The 26,511-nt window shown below is 39.7% G+C and overlaps 1 protein-coding gene across 2 annotated transcripts; it reads left to right on the top strand.

The window, feature by feature from the left end:
* The first annotated feature begins 313 nt into the window (after window positions 1-313).
* On the top strand, window positions 314-26,511 carry PHC3 (polyhomeotic homolog 3). 2 transcript variants are annotated; one of them, XM_066325718.1, is made up of 14 exons: window positions 314-458; window positions 1,197-1,355; window positions 2,760-2,837; window positions 4,378-4,503; window positions 4,965-5,063; window positions 6,191-6,425; window positions 7,841-8,715; window positions 10,133-10,283; window positions 10,592-10,845; window positions 11,525-11,681; window positions 12,980-13,094; window positions 13,816-13,966; window positions 14,052-14,283; window positions 18,118-26,511. In XM_066325718.1, exons 1-14 carry the CDS (start codon window positions 333-335, stop codon window positions 18,270-18,272), a joined length of 2,913 nt encoding a protein of 970 aa, XP_066181815.1. In that variant the 5' UTR covers window positions 314-332; the 3' UTR covers window positions 18,273-26,511. The 2 variants fall into 2 exon arrangements, with proteins under 2 accessions (XP_066181815.1, XP_066181814.1); XM_066325717.1 differs by having other exon boundaries at window positions 4,345-4,503.

Raw genomic sequence — 26,511 nt, 5'->3', positions numbered from 1 at the left:
TATTAAGAAGAAATTCTTTACTGTAGGGTTGGTGAGATGCACATAGAGGTTGTGGCTGCCCCATCCCTGCTCAAGGCCAGGTTGGATGGGGCTTGAGGCAAGCTGGTTTATTGGAAGGTGACCCTGCCATGGCAGGAGGTGGGACGAGATGATCTTTAGGGTCCCTCCAACCCAAACCATTCCGCGATTCTGTGAAACTTACCTTTCGAAAAGTGTCCGTTTTTCTGTCTCAGCAAAACATACTGTTTTTGCATTAAAATCGGCGTGTTGTGGCCTCGCTTGTGAAGCACTTGTGTGTCCCTCCTGCCAGGCTGGAGGAACGCTGCACAGCTATGGAGAATGAACCCACCACGACGACGTGTTCTGCCTCCACAACGACCGTCACCACCACCTCCACCTCCCGCACGCCGCTGCCCCAGATCTCGGTCTACAGCGGCTCTGACAGACATGCTGTCCAGGTACTGGCCTCTGGGGGCTTCCTCCCTGTCCTGTACACAGCTCCAGACACGGGCATTGTGCAGGGCTTTACACAGGATTAACTTTGCATTCTTAATTGCTGTTGTCTTTCTCGATAGCTGGATTGCTGGTTTTCAGGAGATGTTTACTGCAGGGTCTCAGGCCACTTAAGGGCAGGTCAGGGTAGGCCTGTCTCCCAAATAAGGAAGGGGGAAATGCTGTGATAGAAAGTCTGGTCTGTTCACTGTTTGCTGAGGGTACAGATTATTAACATAAACCTTTGCAAAATAAAGCTGTTTGTTTGACCGACATTGACTAGAGGGATCCAAGGTATTTGTGTGGGTGTAAGTGCTGCTTGGGATGCAGCCCCCTCTTACTGTTGAAATTAGGTCTCCTTGAACTCTGTGCAGTCCATTCTGTTGTGTTTGATAATTGGGTTTCTCACACACTAGTCTGATCTCTTAAAAAGCAGAACATGCTGTGGGATGTGTTGACAGGCAGCTGAGAGGCTGGGATGATGTGTCGGGGATGACGCTGTATTGTCAGGCTGTCCTTGAATATATTGATGTTGACAATACTCTGTGACTTGGTCAAGAGCAGTGAGGGAGCAAATTCAGTGTGATGTAATTGGTGTGAAAAAATTTATTTGGTTTTATTTCCTTGTAAGGGTAAACTTCAACATCATGTCAGCGTGGTGAGTGCTTTGTAATTGTAATTAATTACCTACTGATTCATCACAGGTTATTCAGCAGGCCTTGCATCGTCCTCCTAGCTCAGCTGCTCAGTACCTCCAGCAGATGTATGCAGCCCAACAGCAGCATCTAATGCTGCAGACTGCTGCTCTGCAGCAGCAGCACTTAAGCAGTACCCAATTTCAGAGTCTGGCAACTGTTCCACAGGTGAGAGTGAAGATTGCTGAAAAAGAATTGTGTGTTATGTAGAATAGGGCTACAGTCATTGTCAAACGTAATAACAGCTTAAGTGCCTGAGCTTAACGCCTCCTGATAATTCACTTTTATATTTTAATGATGTTGTTATTTTAAATTGTATCATCCTCCAAACTGTTTGGAGGATTTTGTCCAGTGGTGTAGATGCTCCAGTAGGCAACCATTCCATGCTTTATTGCATACATTATAATGCATCATGAAAATCATCAAGCAGTAATAAAATAAATATTAAAAATATACTTCAATCTCCATCCCATGATTTTCTCTAAAAGTTGGTGGAGGAAGCAATGAATGGTATCTTAGTGAAATAAAAAACAGTGAACATCTGGCATCTTAGTGTGTTTTGCCTCACATCTGGCTGCATTATAAGTAATGGCAAAATTAAACTTCAACCCTGAGTGTGAAAATGTAGGAGGTAAATGACATTTCATATCTGAAACACAGTTTTTAACATCAGCGATCACTGGTGGAGACCCATTTTGAATTAAAGCAGTGGCAAAATTTCCTTTGACCTCAGTTGGCCTTGGATTGAGAATATGATCTTGCAGAGAGAGGTGGTTGTTAATGATTTTACACAGGGAAATGCTAAATGGAGGTAAAGACCTCAGGGCTGTGTGATGTCAGAACTGGACTGACTCACTTTTGCTCCTGGCTTTTTCTTCTATACCTTTTTCGTTGGATTGTGGTAATATATTGATTTGTCTTTTTTTTTTGTTGCGATGGATTTCTATGTGGATTTACAGTTACTGAGATAGAGCAAAGAAAATCAGGTTGGGAAAGGCTGAGGAGTTTTGATTCTGTTCCTGCAGAAACCTAAATCACCGTCCCTGTTACTCATCTGAAGGGCTGGAATAGCAGCCTGTGATAGACACTAGATGTGCATACATAAGTTACCATTCCAGAATATGGAGCTGTTCTTTACAGCATTTATAAAGTTTGTTTTATTTTTAAAATATTCTAATCACAATAAAATAATGACATGACTTTTAATAATGACAATTTTTTGTGATATCTTATTTTAAGTTCTGAGCATCATAGGTAGTGAGGTGATCACTTAGCTCCATCATTAGCAGTTTGGCAGACTTTACCTCTGATCATTTTTCTTCAAGTCTTGATCTGAAAGAATTATACACCTGAAATTTGGTAGGACTTTAAGGAATTTAGCACCTTGCAGGTGGCATTCCATAGTGCAGAGCACACTTCACTGGGAACTATTTCCACTGAGCAAAGCATCTTGCTGTTAACTCAGAGAAAGGTAAAGGCAGAGAGGGCTGTTTCTGATGGTTTATGCAATAAAATGAACATCACTTAAGCACTTTCTGATTTCACTATTTGACACATATTCTTGCTATTTAGGCAAGCCTGTCAGGTGGGAGGCAATGTACTTCCCCCACTGGGAGTGTCACTCAGCAGTCAAGCATGTCGCAGACCTCGGTACGTAACTGCACCAAGCCCTCCCTCCTTTCCCAACCCTGCTTGGTTGTTATATGGCTCTAGGGAAAACCAGAAAGTATTAATAGCATTTCAGCTTGTGTTGTTAAAATTAATGCTACACACACAGTGAGCAGTAGTATGGTGACTCTGTAGTAAGTGCTAGGTGCTCTGTGTGATTGTCGGTGGCTAGTGTTGGCTCCCTCAGTCCCAGACCCCTCTTGGTGCCCTGAGGGCACCAAGCTGCTCACTCCACAAGCACCAGTAGCTATTCAAACTCCTGCAGAAATCACTCCCTGAGCTCTCATCTCTTTCATGATTTCTTACTGGATTTTCTACATTAGTTTCTTTATTCAGGGCACTGCCATAGGTGAAAATCATAACTGTGTATCAGGGACTAAATAGCATTAAATCTAAAGAATCCAAGTCAATGCTCACATATATTTATGAAACTGATTAAATGTTTATAGCATTCATTCTTTTATTGATTATCATCTTTCCTCATTCATCTATTTGGCAGTTTCACTTCCCATATTCTAGGCATGTGCTCAGGTTTCATTTGTGAGCTGCTCTGTGTTCAGTTCATGCTGTATTTCTTTAAGTGTCATTGTCAGACATGCACAGTCTCTTCTGTACTTTACAGTTGTCTGAAGTAGGATTTGTTAGTCCTACAGACATCCTGCTTATTAATCACACCCTCAAGCTGTTCATGACTCCAGTGCACAGCTTCAGTGATTTAACTGTGTATTTTTTTAAGCTCTCATAGCTTGGCTTGGCTTACAGTTGTTAGAAGTAAAACCATTTATTAATTAAATTTCTGAGGGGAAGTCTATTAAGATGTCTGATGTTAAACTAACAAAATGATTGGGCTGGGGTTTTTCAAGGAAATCTTTTAAGTAAGTGATGAAAAAGAGCTGGGCACTTAACTCTGTTAGACTGGTTAGAGAAAAAAAGAAAAAGCAAAGACACAACAGCTTCTTTTTTTAAGAAGGTGCTAAAGAGTGGTTCTTGAGGAGCATTTAATGTGAAATTGGAGAAGGTTTTAGTCTTCAGTCATTTTTCAGTGTGCATATGTGAAATGAGGATTGGAAGTCCATAAGTGGTGGAACAAAGAAGTGTCCTGTGATTAGGTTGCATAATAGAAGATACCAGTCAGGCAGTTAATATAAACATTTAAAGAGCTGCAATAGTGAAGTTCAGGTGTTTTTCTTAAAATATTGAAATCTCATTCTACACGTTCAGTAAATGTGTATTTCTATGAGACATATTTTTCAGACTTCACATCATTGTTTATACTCTTAACTTCTTGTTTTTATTTACTGCAAAGTGGTTGCTTGCAGTCTAAGAATAAAATTGTACAATCGTGCCAGAATCCAATTTTATGATGATTGGCTCAATATACTTTTGATATCTTCACGGTTCAGAGATTCCAACTGCCCCTGCCATTTTTGTCAAGGGCTTTCTGGCTTTAGGAATTTCCATGACAGAAGCAATATTTTTGTTTCCTTAGATTAACCTGTCCACCTCTCCCACACCTGCACAGATAATAAGCCGTTCTCAGACCTCCAACACCACCAGCAGCAGCATCACCCAACAGACGATGTTGCTGGGCAGCACCTCTCCCACCCTGAGTGCAAGCCAGGCTCAAATGTATCTACGAGCCCAGATGGTAAGTTTTGATTACAGTCCTTGCAAAGTTTGGCTTTAGTCTGTCCCATTTGGAAAATCTTTCTTGAGTATGGTAGATATTGGGCTGCTCTTTTGTTTTGGGTTTTTTTTTTTCATCATTAATTTGTAGTATTGAAGGGAAAGTCCTCTAGAGTGCTTGTATGAAAGTTCATAGATGTTTATTTATCTCAAAGATTTTTCTCAATATGCAGAACAAATATATTATTATATTTGGTTTACATTATTCTCTTTTATTTTTTTTGTTTCCATTCTCTATTATTTTCTTTCTTTACTAAAATTACCATGATAAATAGTTCTTAAACCTAATCTATAAGTAAAAAAGTAAATCTTAGAAGCTGTACATCAGTATGTGTAAGTTATGTTTCTCTTTAAGATACTGCATTTCTTTCACAGATTTGAAAAATTTCAGTCTGTTACTGTGGATTTTTTCTTGCTTAACAGCTTATTTTTACACCTGCGACCACTGTGGCTGCTGTCCAGTCTGACATTCCTGTTGTCTCCTCATCCTCCTCATCTTCCTGTCAGTCTGCAGCTACTCAGGTGAGCTTGTGTAAACTTACTAAAGATCTGCTCCATCGAGTGGGACAGAGCTGAAAAGTACGGAAATGTTGTGCTTTAGTTTTTCTTGCTTTACTTTCACTCCAGAGCAGAGAGCAGATGAGCTGCTGGGGTGGCTCTGCCAAACTGCAGCTGAGTCACCTTGCCTGTGAAGGTGTGCTGAAGGATTTGTCCTCACTGGGGCAGGATTGCAGTAAATGCCTCCTGCATGCCAGTGACAAAGCAGGCACTGTTGTCTTGGGTTTGAGTGTGCCCTGTGGTGACACACAGAGCAGTGAGAAGTGAAATGTAAACTGGCTGTTCATCACACAGGTAGGTACTAACTGTTGAGTGAGGAAGGAATTATGTAATCAAAATAGGGAACAGTGATAATAATTAGTCCTCTTTTTCATGTAAAAGATGATGTAAATTAGTGGTACAAGGATAGGCATTATCCTTGAAAGTGCAATTTTAGCTCAGCACGTAGGATTGGAGATCTGGGATTGTTATATAGGGAATCTGGGTGTGGTATAACAGACTTCACTGAAAATGATCCCTGACTGATTTACATTTAAGAAAGCAAACCTTTTGTCTCATGTGACATTGGAGGTGTCATGATCAGAAGGGAGGTTAATACTGGTTAATTTGGAGATTAATATAGAAACAAAGGTCTCAGTTTTGTTAGCACACAGCAGAGAAGACTCTGGTCCCACTGACCACCCAAAGCTCTGGTTTATGTTGTTCTGTCTCACTCACAGACCACTGCACTTCTGCAGTGTCTGTAAAAATAAAATTGCCTTTTCTTAAGATGCCTTATGTCACTTACTTTGAAGGCACAATAAAAGAGAGAGATGAAAGTTTTAATTCAAATTAATTAACAATTTCCATTTCTTTTAAAATCCAGCAAGGGAAAAAGACTGTGTTTATCACTGAAGTAATAAAGATCCCTATCTTTCTCTAAAGTTTATGGCTTTAAAGATAACTTTGATATGCAGATTTTTAGTTTCTTGTGATCACATATGGGATGAGAAGCATTAAAAAATATATAATTCTTTTTTGCTGTTTTTGCCTGATATTTATCATAACTCTTTATTGAGTTTGGCTCTTTTCATGTTTCGCTCATTTCCCAGGTTCAGAACTTGACGCTGCGCAGTCAGAAGCTGGGCGTGCTGTCAAGTTCCCAGAATGGCCCACCAAAGAGCAGCAGTCAAAGCCAGTCCCTGTGCCCCAGTAAAGGTGCCAGCAGCTCCAAGGGCAGCCAGCCTGATCCCCCAGAGAGCAGCAGGAAAGGAGAGAGCCCCGCTCCGGAGTGTCGGAGCACGCCGGTCACACGGACGTCCAGCATCCACCACTTAATTACACCAGGTGGGATCACTATAGCCAGCTAACTTGTGTATCACACTTCTGTCAGAGTTCAGTGCTCTCTGACTATGTTATTGTAGATATTCCACGTGAACAGAGGTCAAACTTTGTTAGAAAATTCACTTATTTGTTGCTATTGGATGTTGCACGGGATTTTGACTAAGTAGAGGCAGGAATGTTCTTAAATCACAGTATAGCAACTGAAATACCTTGTTGAGTCCCAGCACAAACATGATTCTCATTTCTGGTCTCTCTCTGTATATTTGTTGTCAGGACATGCCATTTCATGTCTGGGTAGGAAAATGTGGGCTGGAACCACCTCAGGCTTCTTGTTCCCATCTAAATGCATTTTATTGGTGGTTTGTTTCTTTTGTCTGTCGTCTGTGTCATGAGAATGTTCTTATATCAAGTGCTTTTATAAACCCATCGGTAACAGGGCTCAGAATTTTAGTATTTTGTACTGAGATAAATCAAAATAACCTGCACTTGGTTAGAGAGGCACTTACACTGCATGAAGCAGATTTGCATCTTAGCTTTCTTATTTTGAAAAAGTGATGGTTGTCTTGACAATTGGTCTGAAGTCTGTGGAATGTAGCTTGGCTTAATGACAACTTTTAGAGAAAGAGTGGGACTTGGAGGCAGACATTCTGGAGGTGTTGAACCCTAATGCTCTGAGAACTCATATTGGTAAGAAAGAAACTATCCTTGGTAGCAGAACAAATTAAACAACCTACATAAATGAGGTGTTTCTCAAGTGGACAAGACAAAGCAAGAAGAGGTTTGTGTGTGGAGGAAAATATGTGTGTGTGCTGTAAGAAATGACTGGTGAGTCACTGGCTTGCTTCAAGGTGAAGTGATTTCTCTGGAAGCTGCACTTTTAGGTTTGTGCCTCTCAGCTGCTGTGTTCACGTTCAGGCAAATATTTTCAATGGTTTAAGTTTATACTAAACTCTTGGAATTTTATTTAGTCTCTTAACACAGTAGTATCTAAACTTTAACTTAACAGTTACCAGCAAATCCTGTTTGCTTATCATTTCTCTTCCAGTCTATTTCAAAGCAAAAGTTAAATCCATTTGAAGTTGTGTGAAATTCTTAAATAAGGCTGGGTCAGCAATAATCTTAGACCTAGCAGCCAAAAGATCAGATTTAGATACTTCTTTATAGAAAGTATGTATATGTAAAAAGCATGCCCATATTAATTTATTCATTGCTGGGTTTTGCTTTGGAAATTGATATACTCCCATAACAAATTGTTCTTGTGTTCTGTATGCTGTCAAAGAAGATATTTTTAAACAAATATTGGAAGTGTTAAAAATATTTTGCTGATCTTTAAAGTGAGAATTTTGAGGTATTTTATAATATTTTCGGAACTTGAAGAAATAAATACTAATTGTCGCTTTATTTCCTTTCCCTCACAGCTTCATATTCTCCATTGCAACCTCATTCTCTAGTAAAACATCAGCAGATCCCACTTCATTCGCCGCCTCCAAAGATTTCCCATCATCAGCTGATCCTGCAGCAGCAGCAGCAAGTCCAGCCGATTGCACTTCAGACCCCTCCGGGCCCGGAGCCGCCCCCATCCCAGCACTGTCTGCCTCTCCCCAGCCACGCGCTGCCTCCGGCTCCCGGCGGCGTGCAGTCCCACTGCTCCCCTCTGCACATCCACCCTCCGCCTCTCACGCTCTCTCCTACCCCATCGCAGTCAGCCCAGCAGTCAGTGGTGGTGTCCCCTCCGCCGTCCCACTCCCCGAGTCAGTCACCCACCATCATTATCCACCCCCAAGCCCTTATCCAGTCCCAGGCCAGCTCCCTGGTGCCGGCGGCTCTGCAGCCCGAGCCGGCCGCTCCGCAGGCGGCTGCCGCCAACCCCGTACGGCCCTCGCAGCCGCTCAGCCTCCCGCCGCACCTGCCGCTCCCGCCCTCGTCCGCCGTGCACATCGGGGCCGTGGAGCCGCCCGGTTTGGTCTCCCCGGGCCAGCAGCTCGTGTCCTCCGCGCCGCACCAGCAGTACCCAGCCCTGCAATCCGCTCCCATCCCTCTGGCAGCTCCGCCTCAGCTCTCGGCGTCCTCAACCCAGATTCAACCGCTACCCCTGCAGTCCGTGCAGTCTTTACAAGTGCAGCCTGAAATTCTGTCCCAGGGCCAGGTTTTGGTTCAGAACACTTTGGTTTCTGAGGAAGAACTTCCTGCTGCAGAGGCTTTGGTCCAGCTGCCGTTTCAAACTCTTCCACCGCCACAGACGGTCGCAGTAAATCTGCAGGTGCAGCCGTCAGTTCCGATTGAAACTCCAGTGGTGAGTGATAACATTGCATCCTTTATTCTTTTCCTGAGCTTCTCGCGAGCTGTGAGTCTGGCCCATTGACTTCAAAGGGACCTAAATCAGGTGTTAGACAGCACAAGAAACCTATTTGTTACAGACCTGAGTTTTCTTAAAACAGTAGACATTTTTCTTCTGTTTCATGTTTTGGTTTGGGGTTTATTTGTTGGCCTTTTGTAATGGATCATCGGTCAAGAATATTAACAAGGGATCATGACAGTGTAAATTTAGGACCTAAAATCTTGTTTTCTTAAATTACAATATATTTGAAATTTTTAAAAAGTAAGTAAATATATGACAATGCTTACATAAACAATTTTGGTAAATGTGACATGAGGCCTGTAAACTTTACATCCATACAAATAGATTTTGATTAGGAGAACAATCTGTGCTAGGTGGAAGGTGTATATCAGGCTATTAGGATGACAGGTTTCTGGATAATTACTTTTGTACCAACAGTAAAAATATCCTCTTCATAAAATAATAGGGGAATTCTGATGCTGTTTTGGCAATTCCCATCCATCAGCATTTAATTTGGTTCGATGTTTGTCTCAGATGTCTGCAGTTTGTAATTGAAGGTTTTGCCTTCAATCACTGGATTAAAATCAGGAAAATAAAATTATATGCAAATAAGGCTGACATTTAAGATGGCGTTGCTGAGTTTTAATGGTAAAATGCTAATGAGATTAAGTTAAGCAAAAGAATCAGCAGCTCTTTTAGGCTTTTTTGAGGTTATCAACAGGTTAAGGAAGGAGGTGTGCTGTTCATTTTTCAATTTATTTTAAGAGGGTAATAATCTCAACTCTGGTATTTCATGGAGAAATTGGGCAAAAGAGTAGGAGCCAGGTTTGCTTTTGACAGGGTAGTGTTTTACATTTTAATCAGCTAAATTGACTGTCAGGAATTTATGTAAATTTTATTTCAATGCTTTTGAGGGAAAGACCTGAAAATCTCTTATAATCACTAATGCTTGATAGTCTTGGTGTACTCTTCTGAAATACTCAGCTTGATTACACTGCTGTGTAAGATAGAACAATTTGCAGACTTGTCATTAAACTTGCATTTTGCAGATGTATTTAAATAACATCAAATGTATATGTAAATAAAAATAACAGTAAACTATACACATAAGATACTGAAAAAGTTAAGTTCTCTGATTGGAGAGCTGTGCTTCTTTGTGTTGCTGTTTGTAACAAAATACTTTAATTTTACTGCCATAGATACTGTGTTAGCCTCAGTTCATTGTTTGGTATGCATTTTAGGAACTAGTATTTTATTTAAAGATTAACATATTTGAACTGTTAATTTATTTTTAAAACTGTATTTATGCAACTCTTTTAAGGTGTTAAGATAGAATGGAAATCTCTCTAAAGCAATAGTTTGTTGGATGCAGATTTACCAAGTGGAGAATGTGTGTGAAGAGGAGATGCCTGAGGACTCAGAGTGTGTCCACATGGCAAGGACACCTACACCACCCACCTTGTCCCCACCAGCCATAACCTTGGGCAATGGAGAGGCTCTTAATTCAGAAGATCCTTTGTCAGGTGAGGACAAATGCCAAACTAAAGTAGCTTTTTGCTTTGTGATTTGTGTAAGTAATTAATGGCCAACTATGTTTGTAGTTAGTAGGTTCTGAGTAAAGGGAAATGTTTGCATGAGGAGGGTGTGTCTGTGGAATAGTCTGTTGTGATAAATCATCTTATTTTAAAAGTGGAATCTCTAAAGCCTAGGGAAGAGCCTGTGCTAGGGGTTGATGGGTGCAGAGCTGGGTCTTGGGGATTTATCACCTCTTCCAAATTCTGAGCCTATGGTTGGACATAAGTGATAAAACATGTTTTGTTATTTTTTACAGAACATGGGGGACTGCCTTCAGTGACATCATCAGTCAGTGCCTCAGTAATTAAATCTCCATCTGATCCTTCCCATGCCTCTATTCCACCACCACCTCTTTTGCTTCCAGCAGCAACTACAAGGAGCAACAGCACATCCATGCCCAATAGCATTCCCAGCCTAGAAAATAAACCTCCCCAGGCTATTGTTAAACCCCAGATCCTGACCCACGTCATCGAAGGCTTTGTCATTCAGGAGGGGTTGGAGCCGTTCCCTGTAAGTCTAAAAGTTGCTATGAATTTTTTTACTACTGATCTTTGAAATTAACTCTTTGTAGGAATGATGTTATTTGTGGCTTGTAGATATTTAGATCTTGAATTATGTTTCAGATGTTGGTTTTGACCTTTTCTCCACTGATTGGTGACTTAAGTAGTAGGCTATATTTGGAGATAACTACAGAGAGGGGGTTTAGGCTACCCTTTGGAATAACTTTCTTATGTTTGTCTGCCTCCGAGATCCCTCTATTTAAATGCTACCTTAATTTAAATCTCAGAGCTGAGTCTGTGTTAAAATTCTAAAATGCTACAATTTGTTGTTTCAAGCACTGGCAAGCTCTTAACTGGGCTAGGTGTAATTAGTGTTGAAAATTTTAAATCACGAACTGATAATTTAAAACCTGCCTTACTAATTTAATGTGTGTCTCATTTTCCCATTCCTTCATTTCACATATAATGTGTTCCTTTGTTAAAAATAATTGCAAACTCTGCAGAGCAGGAGTGAGTCCTAATTTGTTTGAGAAATGAGCTTTGGCATGATATAATTGTGCTTCACTGATATGAAGTAGAAACTGATCATCCCCTCAGTTACAATTGTTAAGTCACAAATACTGTTTTTAATTATTCACTGTTGCGAGTAACGTTAATTACTCCCTGTTGCTTTGCTTTTATTGCACTAGGTCAGTCGTTCATCTTTGCTGGTGGAGCAGCCTGCAGAGAAGAGATTGCTGGTGGAGGGTCAGATCATGAGTGTGGTGTGTGTTGAATCAGACTTGCAGAACACAAAACATGCAGACAACTCATCAGACACAGAAATAGAGGATATGATTGCAGAAGGTTTGTAGTTTTTGTTTAAATGCTCATTTCCCCCCTCCAGTTCTATGTGCTATGAAATGGGAATCAAACTGTGGCCTGGCCCAGAAAAACCCAGATTATTCTGTGAACACACATTTTTCTATAAATTCAACTCTAAGATTTGAAAGTTCAGAATTTTTTAGCCACCCCTGGGTTTTCTTTCCCACAGCTTATGTCCTTCTTGCACTAGAGCTGTTTTTGGTGATCTGCTTAAATTTAGTCTTAATGCAACTCTTTCTTTCATTCTCTTAAAACAGTTCTAATCTCTCTTCCATATCAAAATTCTTTGCAGTGGTTATTTTGTCCTTAATTTGTTTCATTAGATGTTAATTTAATTTTCTTATCACTATTAACATTATGCTGTGTCTCAGATTTCAGGCAACTTGTCTGTTTTTGTGGAATTATCCAAACAGTCATAGTTTTGGGTTTAGTTACTGTTCCTGACAGCTGGTGTTAGGTTTATGTATAGAATTTGTAGCTACTCGTTAGATGAGCTGGTAGGAAACATCCAACATTGAGGCACATCCACTTACACAGAAGTTGAGTAAAGGAGATTTTCTGATAGTAAACCAGGGTATGATTGTGTGTGTGGTACAAACACCCTTCAAATACCCTTCTCAGTATTTCCACCTCTTTGCTGCACTAGTGCTTTTTGTAGAGCAGGAAAAGGGCCATCTCACCTCACCAGAAACAGAAAAATACTCTGTAACAATAAGCTGTAAGTCAGCAGATGCCATAGTCCTTTTCTTCATTGCATGCAGCTTATCTTTTTCATAGATTGAATGTTATATGTATTCAAGATTCAATGTTTTCTTTGCTTTCAACAAGTCCTTTTGGTTGTAGCAGCTGCTTATTCAAAGAAAGTTCTTTAAAAGGTTAATTCATTATGTCATTACAGGAAGAGTTTGCATTTAGACTGTGGAAAGCCTGGTTCTCTTAATGAACTCTTTATTAAGCAATTAATGAGGAATGTAACCCTTCTTTTTTAATTGCTTGCTATGTTTGAGGGCAGACCTGCTCATGGATGGCTTGAAATTCAACAAAAACTGATTAAGTTCATTGAATAACTTAACTGAAGGTTCATTAAGATTCAGTTTACTCAAGATCTTTTCTAGACTGAATGAAATCTATGACTTGAGTAGCTTTGCATAATTGTCTGTTAATCAAAGTACTTAATTGAATGTGTTAAATATTTGAAGGTCTTTTGCCTGCTTGAGGTGAGAGATGTGAACGTAATTTTGTGTCGTTGAAACTGACTTTATTCCTCATTCCTTCTTTAGAGGGACTGGATGAAATTGAAAATGATCTTCTGAAGTGTGAATTTTGTGGAAAAATGGGATATCCCAATAAGTTTCTGCGGTCAAAAAGATTCTGCTCCACATCCTGTGCCAAAAGGTAACTCTATGTAGTTACTGTTGACCATTATCTGGTTAATGGATTCATCTCTCCTGATTAAGAGAGCAAGAATTCAGAGTCAACATCTAAATTTAAAGTCTTCCATTATAACAAAGTTGATGCTTAATACCGTAAGTTTTAGAAATGGGGAATAGTTTCCCATTTCTAGTTGTCACTTAGCTCTTTTTTTAGCATCAGTGTGTCTGGACATGACCTTTCTCATGTGTCTGCTACATTCCCATTTAGGTAGTGGAAATACATATTTTTGATTTGGTACTTCTTAGGACACCACCAGGAAAATAATCTTAAAGAAATTTAGACCTTTAATCTTAACATGGGATTTTTGCCTCTATCCTCCTTTGACTGGGTACCAGCTAGGTAGAGAAAATGGAACCAGAAAATACAATGTTATTTTAGGTTTTAATGGACACTTCACAGCAGAACTGTAGTATGCCATAGAATGCAAAGGTATTTCTATCAATGAAAATTTTTAAGAGTGGGTAGGACAGACATCTGCCAGGGGTAATCTGGATGTTCTTGATCCCACAACGAGATGAGAGTTTTATTAAATGGCCTTTGAGATACTTTTCTCTTGTATTTCTGTGACGGCTGTTGCCGTCATTAAGCAGCATTTCTACAACACTGTGATTTCATGGTTACTTAATTGAATTCAGTCCAAAAAAGCTACTAGTGCATTATTGAATATATCTTACTTCTTCAGGCACAGCCTTAGTTGCACTAAGAAATTTGGGCTGTTTCCATCAGACAAGACCAGTCGTTGGAATCGGAAGTCAGATAGCCAAAGTCTTGGGCGGCGCGGGCGTCGGCCGAGCGGCCCTGAGGGGGCGTCACGGGATCATTTTCTTAGACAGGTCTGTGGAATATTTGCTTAAAACTATGGCACTGCTTTGGGAGTTGCAAATAAAGCCTAATACTGTAGTTACTGCATTTTTCCAGCTTCCAATTACTTATCCATCTGCAGAAGAAGATCTGGCTCCTCACGAGGACTCTGTTCCAACAGCCATGACCACGCGCCTGCGGAGGCAGAGTGAGCGGGAGAGGGAGCGGGAGCTCCGGGAGCTGAGGATGCGGAAAATGCCAGAGAGCATCGAGCTGTTACCAGTGGTGCAAACTGACCCCTCAGTGTGGACTGTCGATGAAGTTTGGGCCTTTATACATTCTCTGCCTGGTATGCAATGGGCAATAACTTCTTCTGTTGGTTTTGACAGTGAAGTTCCTTGCTTTGTAGCAGCGCTGTGGTGAGGAGGTGGTGTGGTAACAGCAGCAGTGTTAGCTGGTGATGGAGACTGGAATGTGATCTGTTTCCTCTTGCTTGTTCCTTCAGCACAAATCCCATGCTGATAGGACTAGTCCCACTTCTGCTGTTGCATCCCAGCTGATGGAGATTAGAGCTGTTCCTTCCTTCAGTCTGACTTCTCTCAAGAGGTCAGTACTGAGAGATCAGACGCACTTCCTCGCTGTTACGCTGCTTTCTTCTCTTCCCTCCTCACTTGTTCCTTCTACTCTTCCTTCCTCCCTTGCTGCTTATTCAGTAGAAAAAGCAAGAGCAGTGCTACTTCACTTGATACAGCTGAAAAGCTTGGAAGACCTGTCATGATAAAAGTGATTAAAAAAGAGTAAGCAAGTTTCTGCTATAAAGTTAAACTTTATTTTGCATAGCTTCGCTCAGAGATCTTCTGCCTAGAAACTCTGCATACTGCTAGTCTCAGTTTGTTCTTAGAAAAAACAGTCTGGTTTTCTCTTGTTCACAAACCTTTCCTTTAGCTCGATATTCACAGTTACCTTTATGTCATCTCCAGGTTATTTGACATTTATCATTTCCTAACTCTCATAACCTTTAAAGCTTCACTCCCCACCTTTTCTCAAGGATGCCGGTTTATCTGATCAGATACTGTAACCCCTAGAGATAACAAGGCAGAGATCTACAGTAGCAATCATATTTTTGTTGCTTACCCATTAAAACCCAAGCTACATTTGTTCCCAGTTTTCTCCTTTTTCTGGAATGCTATACCATTTTTTTGTGATCCCATTAGACTATTAACCTGTAAGGGATATATCTTCACTGCTAAATCATACATGTGCATTATGGTAGACAGGCTTTTGTAGTAGGTCAGGCAAAAAATTGAGTGAGAGATGTCTAAAGTCAGCAAAAGTCATCCTTGAAGTACCTTTCTTCTGATAGTTCATTGCAACTCAGTAACACTATCTGCTTCTGGGAACCTGCAGTGATGAAACAAGCAAACTCCTTAGGTTTGGGATGTGATCATTCCTTGTTCTGTAGTTGAGCTGTGTTATGGAGTGTAGCTCTATCACTGCTGTTTTCAGTTACTGTTTTTATGGATTTCAGGCTATAGATAATTCAATAACTAATCCTAGGCTCTCAATAAATGGTAGTTCCTGTGCTAGAATAATTGAAGTGCCACATAAACACAATTCACTTGTAAGTATGAAGCCAAAACTTTTATTCTTAAAATGTGGTTTCTGTTTTGAAACCATTACTTTTACAATATTTCACCAGCTGCTGGATCTGGTTCAGTTTTTTATGATCTATAAGCAAGGTGATCTTTGATCTTAAACAAACTTCTATTTATTTATATGCAATGAAAATTTATTACAATTACTCATTCCTCTCCATGTGAATTCCTAGTTTGTCAAATACTTTTTTTAAGAAAAAGTTCAGTCGATATTTAAAGCTGTATTCACAACCTGCCAGAATTTTTATTGCTACATTGCTGCATTTGTCTTTTTAGATAATTTTGGGAGAGTGTATTCTCAAGTCACTCTCTTGAAAAAAATATTTTATCATATACTTCCAAGCTTGATTAATGCAGGAAATAATACAGATGATTTTCATTATGGCATTTTATATTATATATCTACTTGGTGCAGTCTGTGCAGGCCATCTGCCATGCTGTATGGGATGGTGATTTGTCACTTTTCCATAAACATTAGGGACATCTGTTTTCATTTACAGCTTTCTGTGAAGTCTGTAGCTGAAATGGACTTGTGTCCTTGTCAGGCTTTTCCCGGGCTCCTCTGGAGCCTTAGGAGAAGTCAGTGTCAGGACACTTACACTGTTAGCACTGTTAGCTGCTTCTTCTGGCTTAAGCTGAGCAGAATTGTTCTTCCTTCCTTCAGTTGCAAGATAAATGACCTTTCACCTGCTCCCCACCTTTTTTTTTTTTTTTTTCCCCAAGTTCTTGCACAAGAAGCAATTGCAAAAGTGCTTAAGAATATACTGAGATGTGCTTGGATGAGGGATCTGCAATACCTTCAACTTCCATCTCTGCTTTTCCAAAAATGAGTTTGATAAAAAGTGTTTAAGAAGATTTGTGGAAATTGCTTAAAGGAAAAAGTTGGCAAGAACAAACATCCAGTTTCCTATTTCAATTAAGTTTAAGTTTTGTTCCTAAATATAGGAACTTCTCCTGATCTAGCAGATTTTTTGTAAATGGTGTGGCCAGACAATGACAATGTCCAGGTCTCCAATCAGACATGACATGATACCAATCAGAAATACCCAATACTTGACTTACAGATGTTTTATCTGTTGTCAGCACTTCAGTAAGAAAACCTTTATGATGATGTCAGAGCTAATTGTTGTATAAGGTGTGTTTAACAAATCATTAAGAAAAATTTATTCTGTGTGAAAAGCTAACTTTTTCCAACTTTGAATGTTACAACCTTCACACAGTAATAATCCAAAAGAATTCAGGTTTGGATGTTGATACTTCCTTCCATGTTTCCTTTCCATTTGCCTTGTACACATTTGTAAATCCATCAGGAAATTAGGGCATCTGTTCTTTATGAAATTTAAATCTGAACACACAAGAGAATATGAAATTAGTTGCTGTCATCTAGGTAGGAAAGTTCTTCACAGTAATTTCATGTCTCTATAATAGTGTACTTTTAAAATGGGAAGATGTAAAAATGACAAAAACTAAGCTAGCTTGAGGAATAATTGAAATCAGGAATGGAAGGTGGAGCACAAAATCAAGTGTGTCTGAAGGGCTCTGAGACAGATGGAGAGACTGCTGGATTGAGAACACAAATGTATTTAAAAAAAAACATTAAAAATACAGCGGGGGGAAAGAGGCTTCACATAAACAACTGACAGTGAGTGCTCTCATGGATGCTGTTAGAAGACATTCCTCTGTCTAACAGAGCTGCCATAAAGCCAGGCAGAACTGGCTGATTCTGCTCAGCACATGTCCAAGACATCTTTGGAGGAACCTTTATTTCCACAGTGTCCTTCAGTGGAAAGGGTCCCTTGGTCCCTTGGGGCAGTCCAACCCATGTAGTATTTTTTTTTATGTTGTGGTCTTCAGTAACCTGAGACTGGTATTTCGTATTGAGAAAAGGAGTTTAACATGAAAAAAAAAAAAGACGCAACCAATTTAAAGTTGCACTTGTCAAGGGAGTTACTGCTGTGTGTAGAATATTCACTCTGATAACCAATGATAAATATCTTCATGAGATGGTTGTGCCAAAGTCAGAACTTTGTTTCCTTAGCTCTGGTGTAACACAGAGGTGGAATTAACTCCTTTGGGAAATTGTAGCTATTTGGATGTTCTCACTACACATAGCAGTATAATATAGTTATCTTTTATAGAATTAGATAATAGTATCTTTTTATCGCTGGAAAGAACCCACTTGAATTATGTTTCTGATTGCTGTTTCAGTGCTGTTTTCCCAATCTCTTCCAATGATGAGAGGTTGTTCCTCTTAACAAAATGAAAATTCTGTCTTTGCTGAGACTTGAAATTCCCAATGAGTAGTTCTTCAATAAATACAGTGTAATTAAAGGCTGTAGTAAAAATTACTTTCATATTATTTCAGAATTCCCATCATAATATTGAACTCTTGCATGTGATTTAGCTTCAGCAAGCTAAAGGGATGAGCACTGGAAAATGTGTAGCTGAAAATCTCCGGTGTGGACAAAATAATTGGATCTAAGAATGGACATTTCTAAACCAGTAATCATATTTTTTATTGCCTTTAGGTTGTCAAGATATTGCAGATGAATTTAGAGCACAAGAAATTGATGGACAAGCTCTCCTCTTGTTGAAGGAGGATCACCTTATGAGTGCAATGAATATTAAGCTTGGACCTGCATTGAAAATCTGTGCACGTATCAATTCCTTGAAAGAATCCTAGGAGGTGAACATGAAGGTTTAAACAACAGCTTCTCAGTGACAAAACTGACAGTAATATGCCAACATCTTCACTGTGGCATGAGTGTTACTGTGATGTTTTGTTAAGTAGGTGGGGCTCTCCCCACGTAAAGACTTTCAAATGTTCCTTTGATTATACCAGGAGTCCTCTGTAGTTTTCAACAACTAATAGGTTTATAGTAAAGCCTGAGTAATGCTTTGAGTTGAAATTTTTCATGGGAAAACATGAAGTGGAATATGCTGTGATAGGTTAGATATTCCCCAACATGTACTTCATCTTATGAGTTATGATTAACACCCCAGTCCCCACTCCAGTCTGGACACCATTTAAATAGTGTTGCTGTACTCTGAAAGATTCTTCCCACATACAGCATTGTTTGGACTGAACTAACAGAAGTGTCCACAGGCCCTGTGGAAGCACTAGTACCAGTAAAATGCTATGCATTTAGTTGTGCTCTCTGAGTTTGTTTTAGTCTTGAGCAAATTGTTTTGTAAGGGGTAGGTTGGCAGCTGGTTTTCTTCATGTAGGCTTACCCTCATCTCTGCCACTATAGTATTTTCTTGAAGTCTGTAAAATACTAAAAACCATGTAGATGTCTCATCAAAATCCTCATGATCAGGCTACTGACACTCCTGCCAGAGGTAACTGAAGCACATGTTACTTTACTCTTTGAATGCTGCTATGCACTAAGGGGGCATTAAGTGTTAGGTTTGTAGTTTCACATGCTGCTAGTTAAGCTAGACCAGCAGTTCCCAAATGGGGGCTCAGAGTGGACCCTGAGGAAGTGTGAGCTCTCGGGGTTCAGGTTCCCAAATGCCTGGGTGTGAGGGGCTGAAAACTGCAGCCAGGACCAGCTCATAACTGGTTGAGACAAGTTGCTTTTGAGACTGGGGGTAGAGAAGGGACAGCATAGCTCAGATGTTCTTTTTCTTGATACCTCTACTAACATGTCTTTCCCTGTAGTGCATTCCCATTGCCTCACTGGAAGCTTCCAAGCACCTTTTCCTTGTCCAGTGGCCAGTGTGAGCTGTGCTCTGAGGAAGCACAGAGCTTGTCCAGGAGCAGCTGCTGCTGCCTTGAGGGAGCCTGGAGCTGCAGGTCAGCAGGAGGAATGCCAATGTCAGCAACTCTGGGAGAAATATCCAGGGGCCCTGCTTTGTCCCTCTGGCAGGAGATTTTGTCTTGGATGCTGCAGACCCAGATGGTGGGATTTTTGTGTCCCCCTCCATCTTCCCTCTCTCACACTCTGTGGAACAAATATATTTCCCCAGTTATTGATGCTCTTGGAAGCTGCCTGGGCTCTGAGGCAACAGCACCTTCTTGGCCTTTGCTTCCCCACCACCTGAGCACAGATGTTCATGGATGTATTTTGTCCTCCTGTTCCCTCCCTCTTGCAGCTCCACTCCCCTTATGTACAGACCTGGATCCCTAAGCTCTTGTTTAGGGAAAGAAAGGTACGTGTGCTAATAGTCATTGTGTATATTTGAATTAAATATGTGTATGTGTCTGCAAATAATGTATTTTTTTGTATTTTATGCAAATTAATGCATAATATATGATTGTGTAGGGAGGTATTCAGGGGGCTGTACAGTATTCCTGAAGAGAAGAGGAACTGACATAAAGTTTGAGAACTGCTGCCCTAGATCAAAAGGAGTCAATGCACATACACTGGCTAAAAGGCAGGTTTGTGACAGACAGATTAATATGTATATTATTTAACTGATGACCTTAAAGAGTAAATTTGGATTACAGAAAAATCTGTGTTTCCTTTTCCTTCAAATAGACTATTGCTTTGTTTCCACTAACAGATTTTTCTACCATTACACCTTCTGGAGATCAACGTTAGAATCATTGTTTTTAATTACAAATGTTAGAGCTTGCTAATAGCAGATGTCATTAATGTTTTTATTAACCACTGAAGCTGCAAGTTAGGGCAACACACTGCAGTTGCACTCTGGTATGTGGTGAGAACTCTTATCCAAACGGCACCAAAGCTTTAGAGGATGAATTGATGCCTGGGTTTATTTTGGACTGAAGTCTCTAAGCACTTTCTAATTTGGTTTTTTTTTTTCCTGTTTTCAGTTACTGTTGTAAAATAAACTTCTTAGTTGAAGTTCCAATGTTTGCTAATGTTCATTTGAAAGATGTTCAAATGATGGAGACAGTGGGTTCCCATTTGTAGCATTTCTGTAAGATACACAGTGTAGCATATCTGTAACATATGTTCTAAAGGATATGTTCTGTTTTGATGAGCTAACTGAAGACTAAAGATATCTTAGATATTTATCCTTTGGCTTTTGTCTTAAAGTTTTATTATTTTTATACAGAAATCTCACTGGCTAATTTTTAATCTGTCTTCTGATTGTATTGTTCTTAGGCAATATAAAAAGTAGGGATACATAAATGTGGTTTGATAATGGCTTAAGGTGTACTAGAAAATGTGGACTTAGAGGTCTTATTTAGACCTGTAGTTAATCAGTGTTACATGCATGAGAATTTCATGGCTGCTTTAATTTTGCTTTGTTAGACAGCTTTCAGGAGAGCTTCTCCAGCTAGTGTTTGTGTCCAGCTCAGCCATAATCACTGCCAGGTGCCAGGAGCTCAGAGCAGACCCCAGTAAGGCACATCTGGTCCTGTTTGTCTGGTATGTAACATTCCCTGTGGGTTTGGGAAAGCCACAGATAATGAGGTATGCTTTAAATATTCATGAATGCAACAGTTTAGAATGTGGGCCTTATGCACATTGGAAGTTTTTTTCTTCTTCAGTGATTTTGGCAACGAACTGGGACTTAAAAGCAGACACAGCTATACAGACTTATACAGATAGAAGTGCACATGTATTGGAGTGTTTGCTAGTGTAGCTGTGTCAATAAAATCAATTTTTTAAAAAATTTACACTTGTATATGAAAGTAGGCTGGAAATTTCCAAGTGCAACTGAAGCCTACTTGAGAAGCTTATGGATTTGCTCAAAAAAGTAATATAATATTTAGAGTAACAGTCCTCCAGAGTCAGAACATTTTATGTACTGTCCACTTGCTGTTCAGATAGGTGAGGTTTTCCTAGGCTTATGCTACCATTTCCCATGGCTTTCCCACACATTAGGCTGTACCCTCTTGAAAAAGAAGTATTAAAGATTTTAATTGTATTTTAACACTTGTTCCCACAGGGTGTGTCTACAAGAAGCCTTCTATAGTCTCTTTTTTCCTGGGATTTTTCTTTCTGTGTTCAGACTTCTGCTGTTGCAGGCTACCTCTCACAGTAATGCTTGCAGTTTTTCAGCTTCTGTAGGAATAGCTCAGAAGGGAGGTACATTCCATGGCTTTTTCCCTTGCTTTTTGTCCACCACTCTCCATCCTACCCCTACTCCTTAGTGGAAGCTGCATTGCAGAGCACTGGGCTGAAGGTGGCTGTCAAGATTTCATCCCATAGAATAGAACCTTGACGCTTTTCTCAGCTTCAGGGTTTGGTTGAGGTTTTAAAGAATTGCACATGAATGAGGAAAATGGGTGTGCAGCCTCCCCTGATCCATCTGGCAGCAGGAGCTGGGCACTCCCCTGAGGGAGCTTGGCTTCCTCCACTGACTTAAAGTACCAGTTGTTTTGGCTGACCAGAGAGTGCCTGAAGGGTTTTTAAACAGGCTGCATTGTAAATTAATTCTTTATCCATTAACGCATCGTATTTTTTCCAGAAATTAAGTTCTTGATGGATGGTAAAGCCTTTGCTAGATCTTTGTCAACAACACATTTCAAACAGAAGATTTATGAACTGCAAGCATCCATTTCCTCATTTCTTTCCTATGAAAGCAGGTATTTACCCTTGACTTCCACCTGTGCTTTGTCCAAAAAGGAATCCAGCCTTTTGGATAGAACAAATGGATTTCTTTGTAAGTGCAGATCTGGCAGGAAGAGGAAAAGATGGGATAAACCCAACTGTTTGGGCAGATATGTGATAGCTTTTGCATCATTTCTGTATCTTGAAGAGTAAGGAAATATTCAGGTACAAAACCACTGAAGTGTAATTTGAGTGGAAGTTCATTGTGGGGCTGGGCTGGTGTGTCACTGCCTGGCACGGCAGCTACAGCTAATGCCAGTTTCAGATGGGTGTTCTCATTCCAATACCACAATATCTATGCAGAAACTTCATCTCAAGAGCTCAACAGATTTCTTACACAGTGACAAATATACTGCTCTGAGTGATCAAAGAATTCAGTGATCAAAGAATTCCTGGTTTTGCAAATAATTAGACATCCTCATAATTTATAACATGAGTAGTTCTTCTGATTATACTGAGACTGCTCATATTAAAACTCAGCATGTATAAAAGCTTGCAGGGTTATTTTCTCACCAGTAGTGTATAGAGATGTCCTGTTAGCATATACTTTGAAATATATTTGTCATCATTAATCAGATATTTCCTTATTGATTGTTTTAGGCTGCAGATAATGACTCTGCAAAACAATCAGTCTGGGGTAGTTTTTTAGTATTCACCTAAATTTGTTTATTAGAGATGGAGAGAAGCTAATATTTTAGAGTATTTTGTTTTAAATACACTGCTCCTGTTCAATGCTGAGTGGAACAGAGCATAAGCAGAGGTATCAATGAATAATTCCAGTTAAAGTGTTAATTGCTCATAGTGAATTAATTTTCAAGTCGCTCTTGCATAGTGAGCTGTAGTTTCAGAGAGGAAATAACTGTGAGGAGAAAGAAATTTTAAATTCATTTAATGCTTAGTTCATTTAAGATGAGCCTAAATAAAATTAATTTTAAAAGAATTTGCTTTTAGTCATGAGAGCTTATTTAGACCTGAAAGGTTTCATGTAGTTACATCCCCTGGATGGCTTTGCAAATGGTGACGTTTGAAAAAGAGGCAATTGCCAGCTGTGTGGGTTTTTCAGGAAGGTTTTTCAGGAAGCTGTTCCTGGTCTGAGCTGGTGGAGTCAGGGCCTGGGACACAGACTGAGCACCAGGGCAGTGAGCACACATTACCCCAATCCATGAGAATCAGTCTGCTTTGCTTTTACCATCTTCATCTCTTTGGAAATCGGACATTTCCTTCCCCACTCAGTTTCTGAGTGTGGCATTTTGCTCTCTTGGGTGTCAGCTCTGGGAGCTGGGGCATTTTGTGTCCTGCTTTATCCCCAGGGTCTTGTGGTCAGCACTTCCACATGTGCTCAAAGCCCCATCCTAAGCTGCTGTGTAGGTTTGTGTAACCTCTGCATTAAAACACACACCTGCTCATTCACTTGAAGGTTGCATAATATTTTCTGATCTCTTACAGCAAAGTGGAAGGGAAAAAGCAAAATCCAGAGATGTGAATATGCTGGTAATTGCAGGTATGGAGTAAGCTCATAGTCCAGCTTTTGTAGCCATGGATTTAACTTTTCTGAAGCACAGTTCCAGGAGCCAGTGTTATGAACAGATTTGAAGTTAAAAGTTTTTAAACTTCCAGAAAGTATTTCTGTTGGATTATCCAAATGACTCTGTACAGTAAGGAGCTAGAAAAATAAAATTTTAAAAGACTTTTTCCATGCGGAAGTAGTTGTAACTTGAGCACAATTGTGCATTCATAGAGTTGTGATCATAAACACTTTAAGTGCACTATGTAACACTGAAGGAGCATTCTAATTGTATTTATAAAGCACTGCTTTGGTACATAGGGTTGTTGACAGGCTTGTGGTGTTGTTGCTAGGTAGTAATCAGGGTGTCTGTGCTGATTATGGGATTAGGCTTGAAGCACAAATGTCTTTGATTCCTGAGGTTGATCTGCTTTGTGGGTGAAGCCTGGGCAGCCTGTGGAAGGCTTGTCTTGTCCTCCACTACCCAGGATGCTTCCACCCTCTGGCAGCTTTTTGCAAATTCATTTTTGGATAGGACAGTGAGGGATTCTGCACACCCAACTTCCTTTCCAAATAGTTTTTGTGTTATAGAATGAACAAGCCAATACTGACCAGGAATGATGTGTGTAAAGATGATGAAGGGTTTTATCATTGAGTGCCAAATACTCTGTTTAGAGTTGAAAACATGTAAAATATCTCATTTAAATCAATGTTGATTTGTAAGAGATTGTTTAAATGAGAAAAGTACAGAAGTCTCCCATAAAGGGTTAACACTTTAGCTGTTGTTGGCATTAATTTCAAATAATCTTATAAGAATTAAGGACTGTAAGGTATTTGAATGGGTTAAGGCCATTAGCTGCTGACACAGCTGAAGAAGTGATGTACAGAGGAGATGTAGCAGTGGTTACCTGTAGTTCTTTTATTTCAGATATTTCCACCTTCCTGGCACAGCTTCTGTCCTCTTTGGCAGTGAAACTGTCACCCTGTTCTAGAGAGGGATGGTCCAGGCACCAGTGTTGGGACTGCCCAGAAGCACCAGGTTAAAAACAAAAAATTGCACAGGGGAAAAGACACAATTGTTAGGAAGGCAGTAGGATGGAGATCACTGCAGAGCTGGTGTCTCCCTCCATGAATGCCAAGGATAAAAATGGGCTTACAAAGAGAGTTACCATTAAATATGTTTTAAAATAGTCACTTGGCAGGCTCAGGCACCACGGCTGGATGTTGGTAGAGACCTGCAGTGCCACTATTGCGTCCTCCATGGAGGTGACAGCCTAAAAGTTGATGCTATTTGGCACTTTTCCACAAAAAGTAAGAAAGCATAAATTTGACAAGTAAAACAGTGATGTAACATCCATCCATTAATATTTGCTTTGGCTGCATGTTGTAGATTCCCTGTAAAAAATGTTAAAAACTTCAAGTGGGTTTAGGAGCACTGCAGCAGCTACAAGAATTCTGGCACATTAGGGCAGACAGGGTTGTGTAAACTTTAATTAGGGCTTGGGAAGCTGAACCACACTGATAAATAAAACATGTCAGCAGCCTCACCCAACTGGTTGCAGTTCCAGTTCACTGTGTGTTAGTGATTCTGAAGGGTGAGACTCACCATGTAAAACACACCTGAAATGAACATGAAAATAGCTTTGCCTTCCTCTGGTGTTTAAAAGAGGAATTTCCCTCTGCCTGCTGAGGCTGTAGGGATTAGTTATTTCATGATTCTGAAATGCCTGGTGCATTCCTATATTTGATGTCTTTGCTGATTTTTAAATGGAATTAGGTTTTGTAAATATTTTGTCAGCCCCATTTCAGTGGGTGTTCAGTTTCTATAAAACCTGAAGAAATGCTGTGTCAAACCCCTGTATTTAGCCATGGTTTATCCTATAGCATCTCCAGCACTAACTAACAGCAATTCTGGTTTGAGAGAGCAGGGAGTGATTGCTTAGGGTTGTTTTTCCAGTTCACATTGCATGTGCTTTCCTACTTTTAACATGGAAATAGAATTTCCTCCAAGGACATTCTCCAGCATAAAAAATGAAATTTTTAGTGCCAAACACTTCAAATTATGTTGCTAAGCATTGCCTCCTCTTATTGCACTAGTTTAAAAATCCAGTTTTCAATCATTTACTGTCCTTTTGATGCCTTTTAAGCAGGTTTTCCCCCAAACCATTTTCTATTGCTGAAAAATGCTTATTCCTTTTGATTACATCACCGAAACCTCAAAGAAATTTACCACAGACTGTGGGTGAAAGAAGCACTATGTGGGGTAAAGTAATAAAACAATCAGATTTTCATATGTTTCAAAAATCAAAGATTAATTTATGATTGAGATATGATTGTGTATTCTTAATGAGTGAAATACTGCAATATTCTTTTATAAGAAAATTTAACCCATATAGTATTAAATTCTGCAATCAAATTTATCTCTATAATTGATACATAATAAAGTAAATGATTACCCAAAATTTAAATTTTACAGTTGAAGAGCACACAATGAACTATGTAAAAGTATGATCTTTACTTTGTGAATCATTTTTTAAGAAGCACTTTCCTATTACCAACTAGCATGTGAATGAGTTTTAGATTCTCTTATTCGTTACGATCTGTAAAAAATGACATTTCTTCAATCTGTCTGTTAATGGGTAAATCCATCCTACAAATGCTGAAACAAAGCACCTTATACTATGCTGCTTAAACTTGCTTGTAATTGCACCTTTTGTTATCTGCAGAGTTTTCTTAATGAGTATTCTTGTGTGAAATCATTGTTCCCTGTGGGTCTGGGGGACAATTAACCAACCTACAGCATCATTTACTCAGTTTCTCTTTCAATACAACATTGTATTGTGAGTTTAGTGCTTCAGAAATAAATGCTAATTTCATTTGTCTGC

Source organism: Sylvia atricapilla, chromosome 10 (assembly GCF_009819655.1).
Source record: "Sylvia atricapilla isolate bSylAtr1 chromosome 10, bSylAtr1.pri, whole genome shotgun sequence".
Lineage (NCBI taxonomy): Eukaryota > Metazoa > Chordata > Aves > Passeriformes > Sylviidae > Sylvia > Sylvia atricapilla.
The sequence above is the reverse complement of the archived record's forward strand: the minus strand, read 5'-3'. Positions and strand labels throughout refer to the sequence as shown.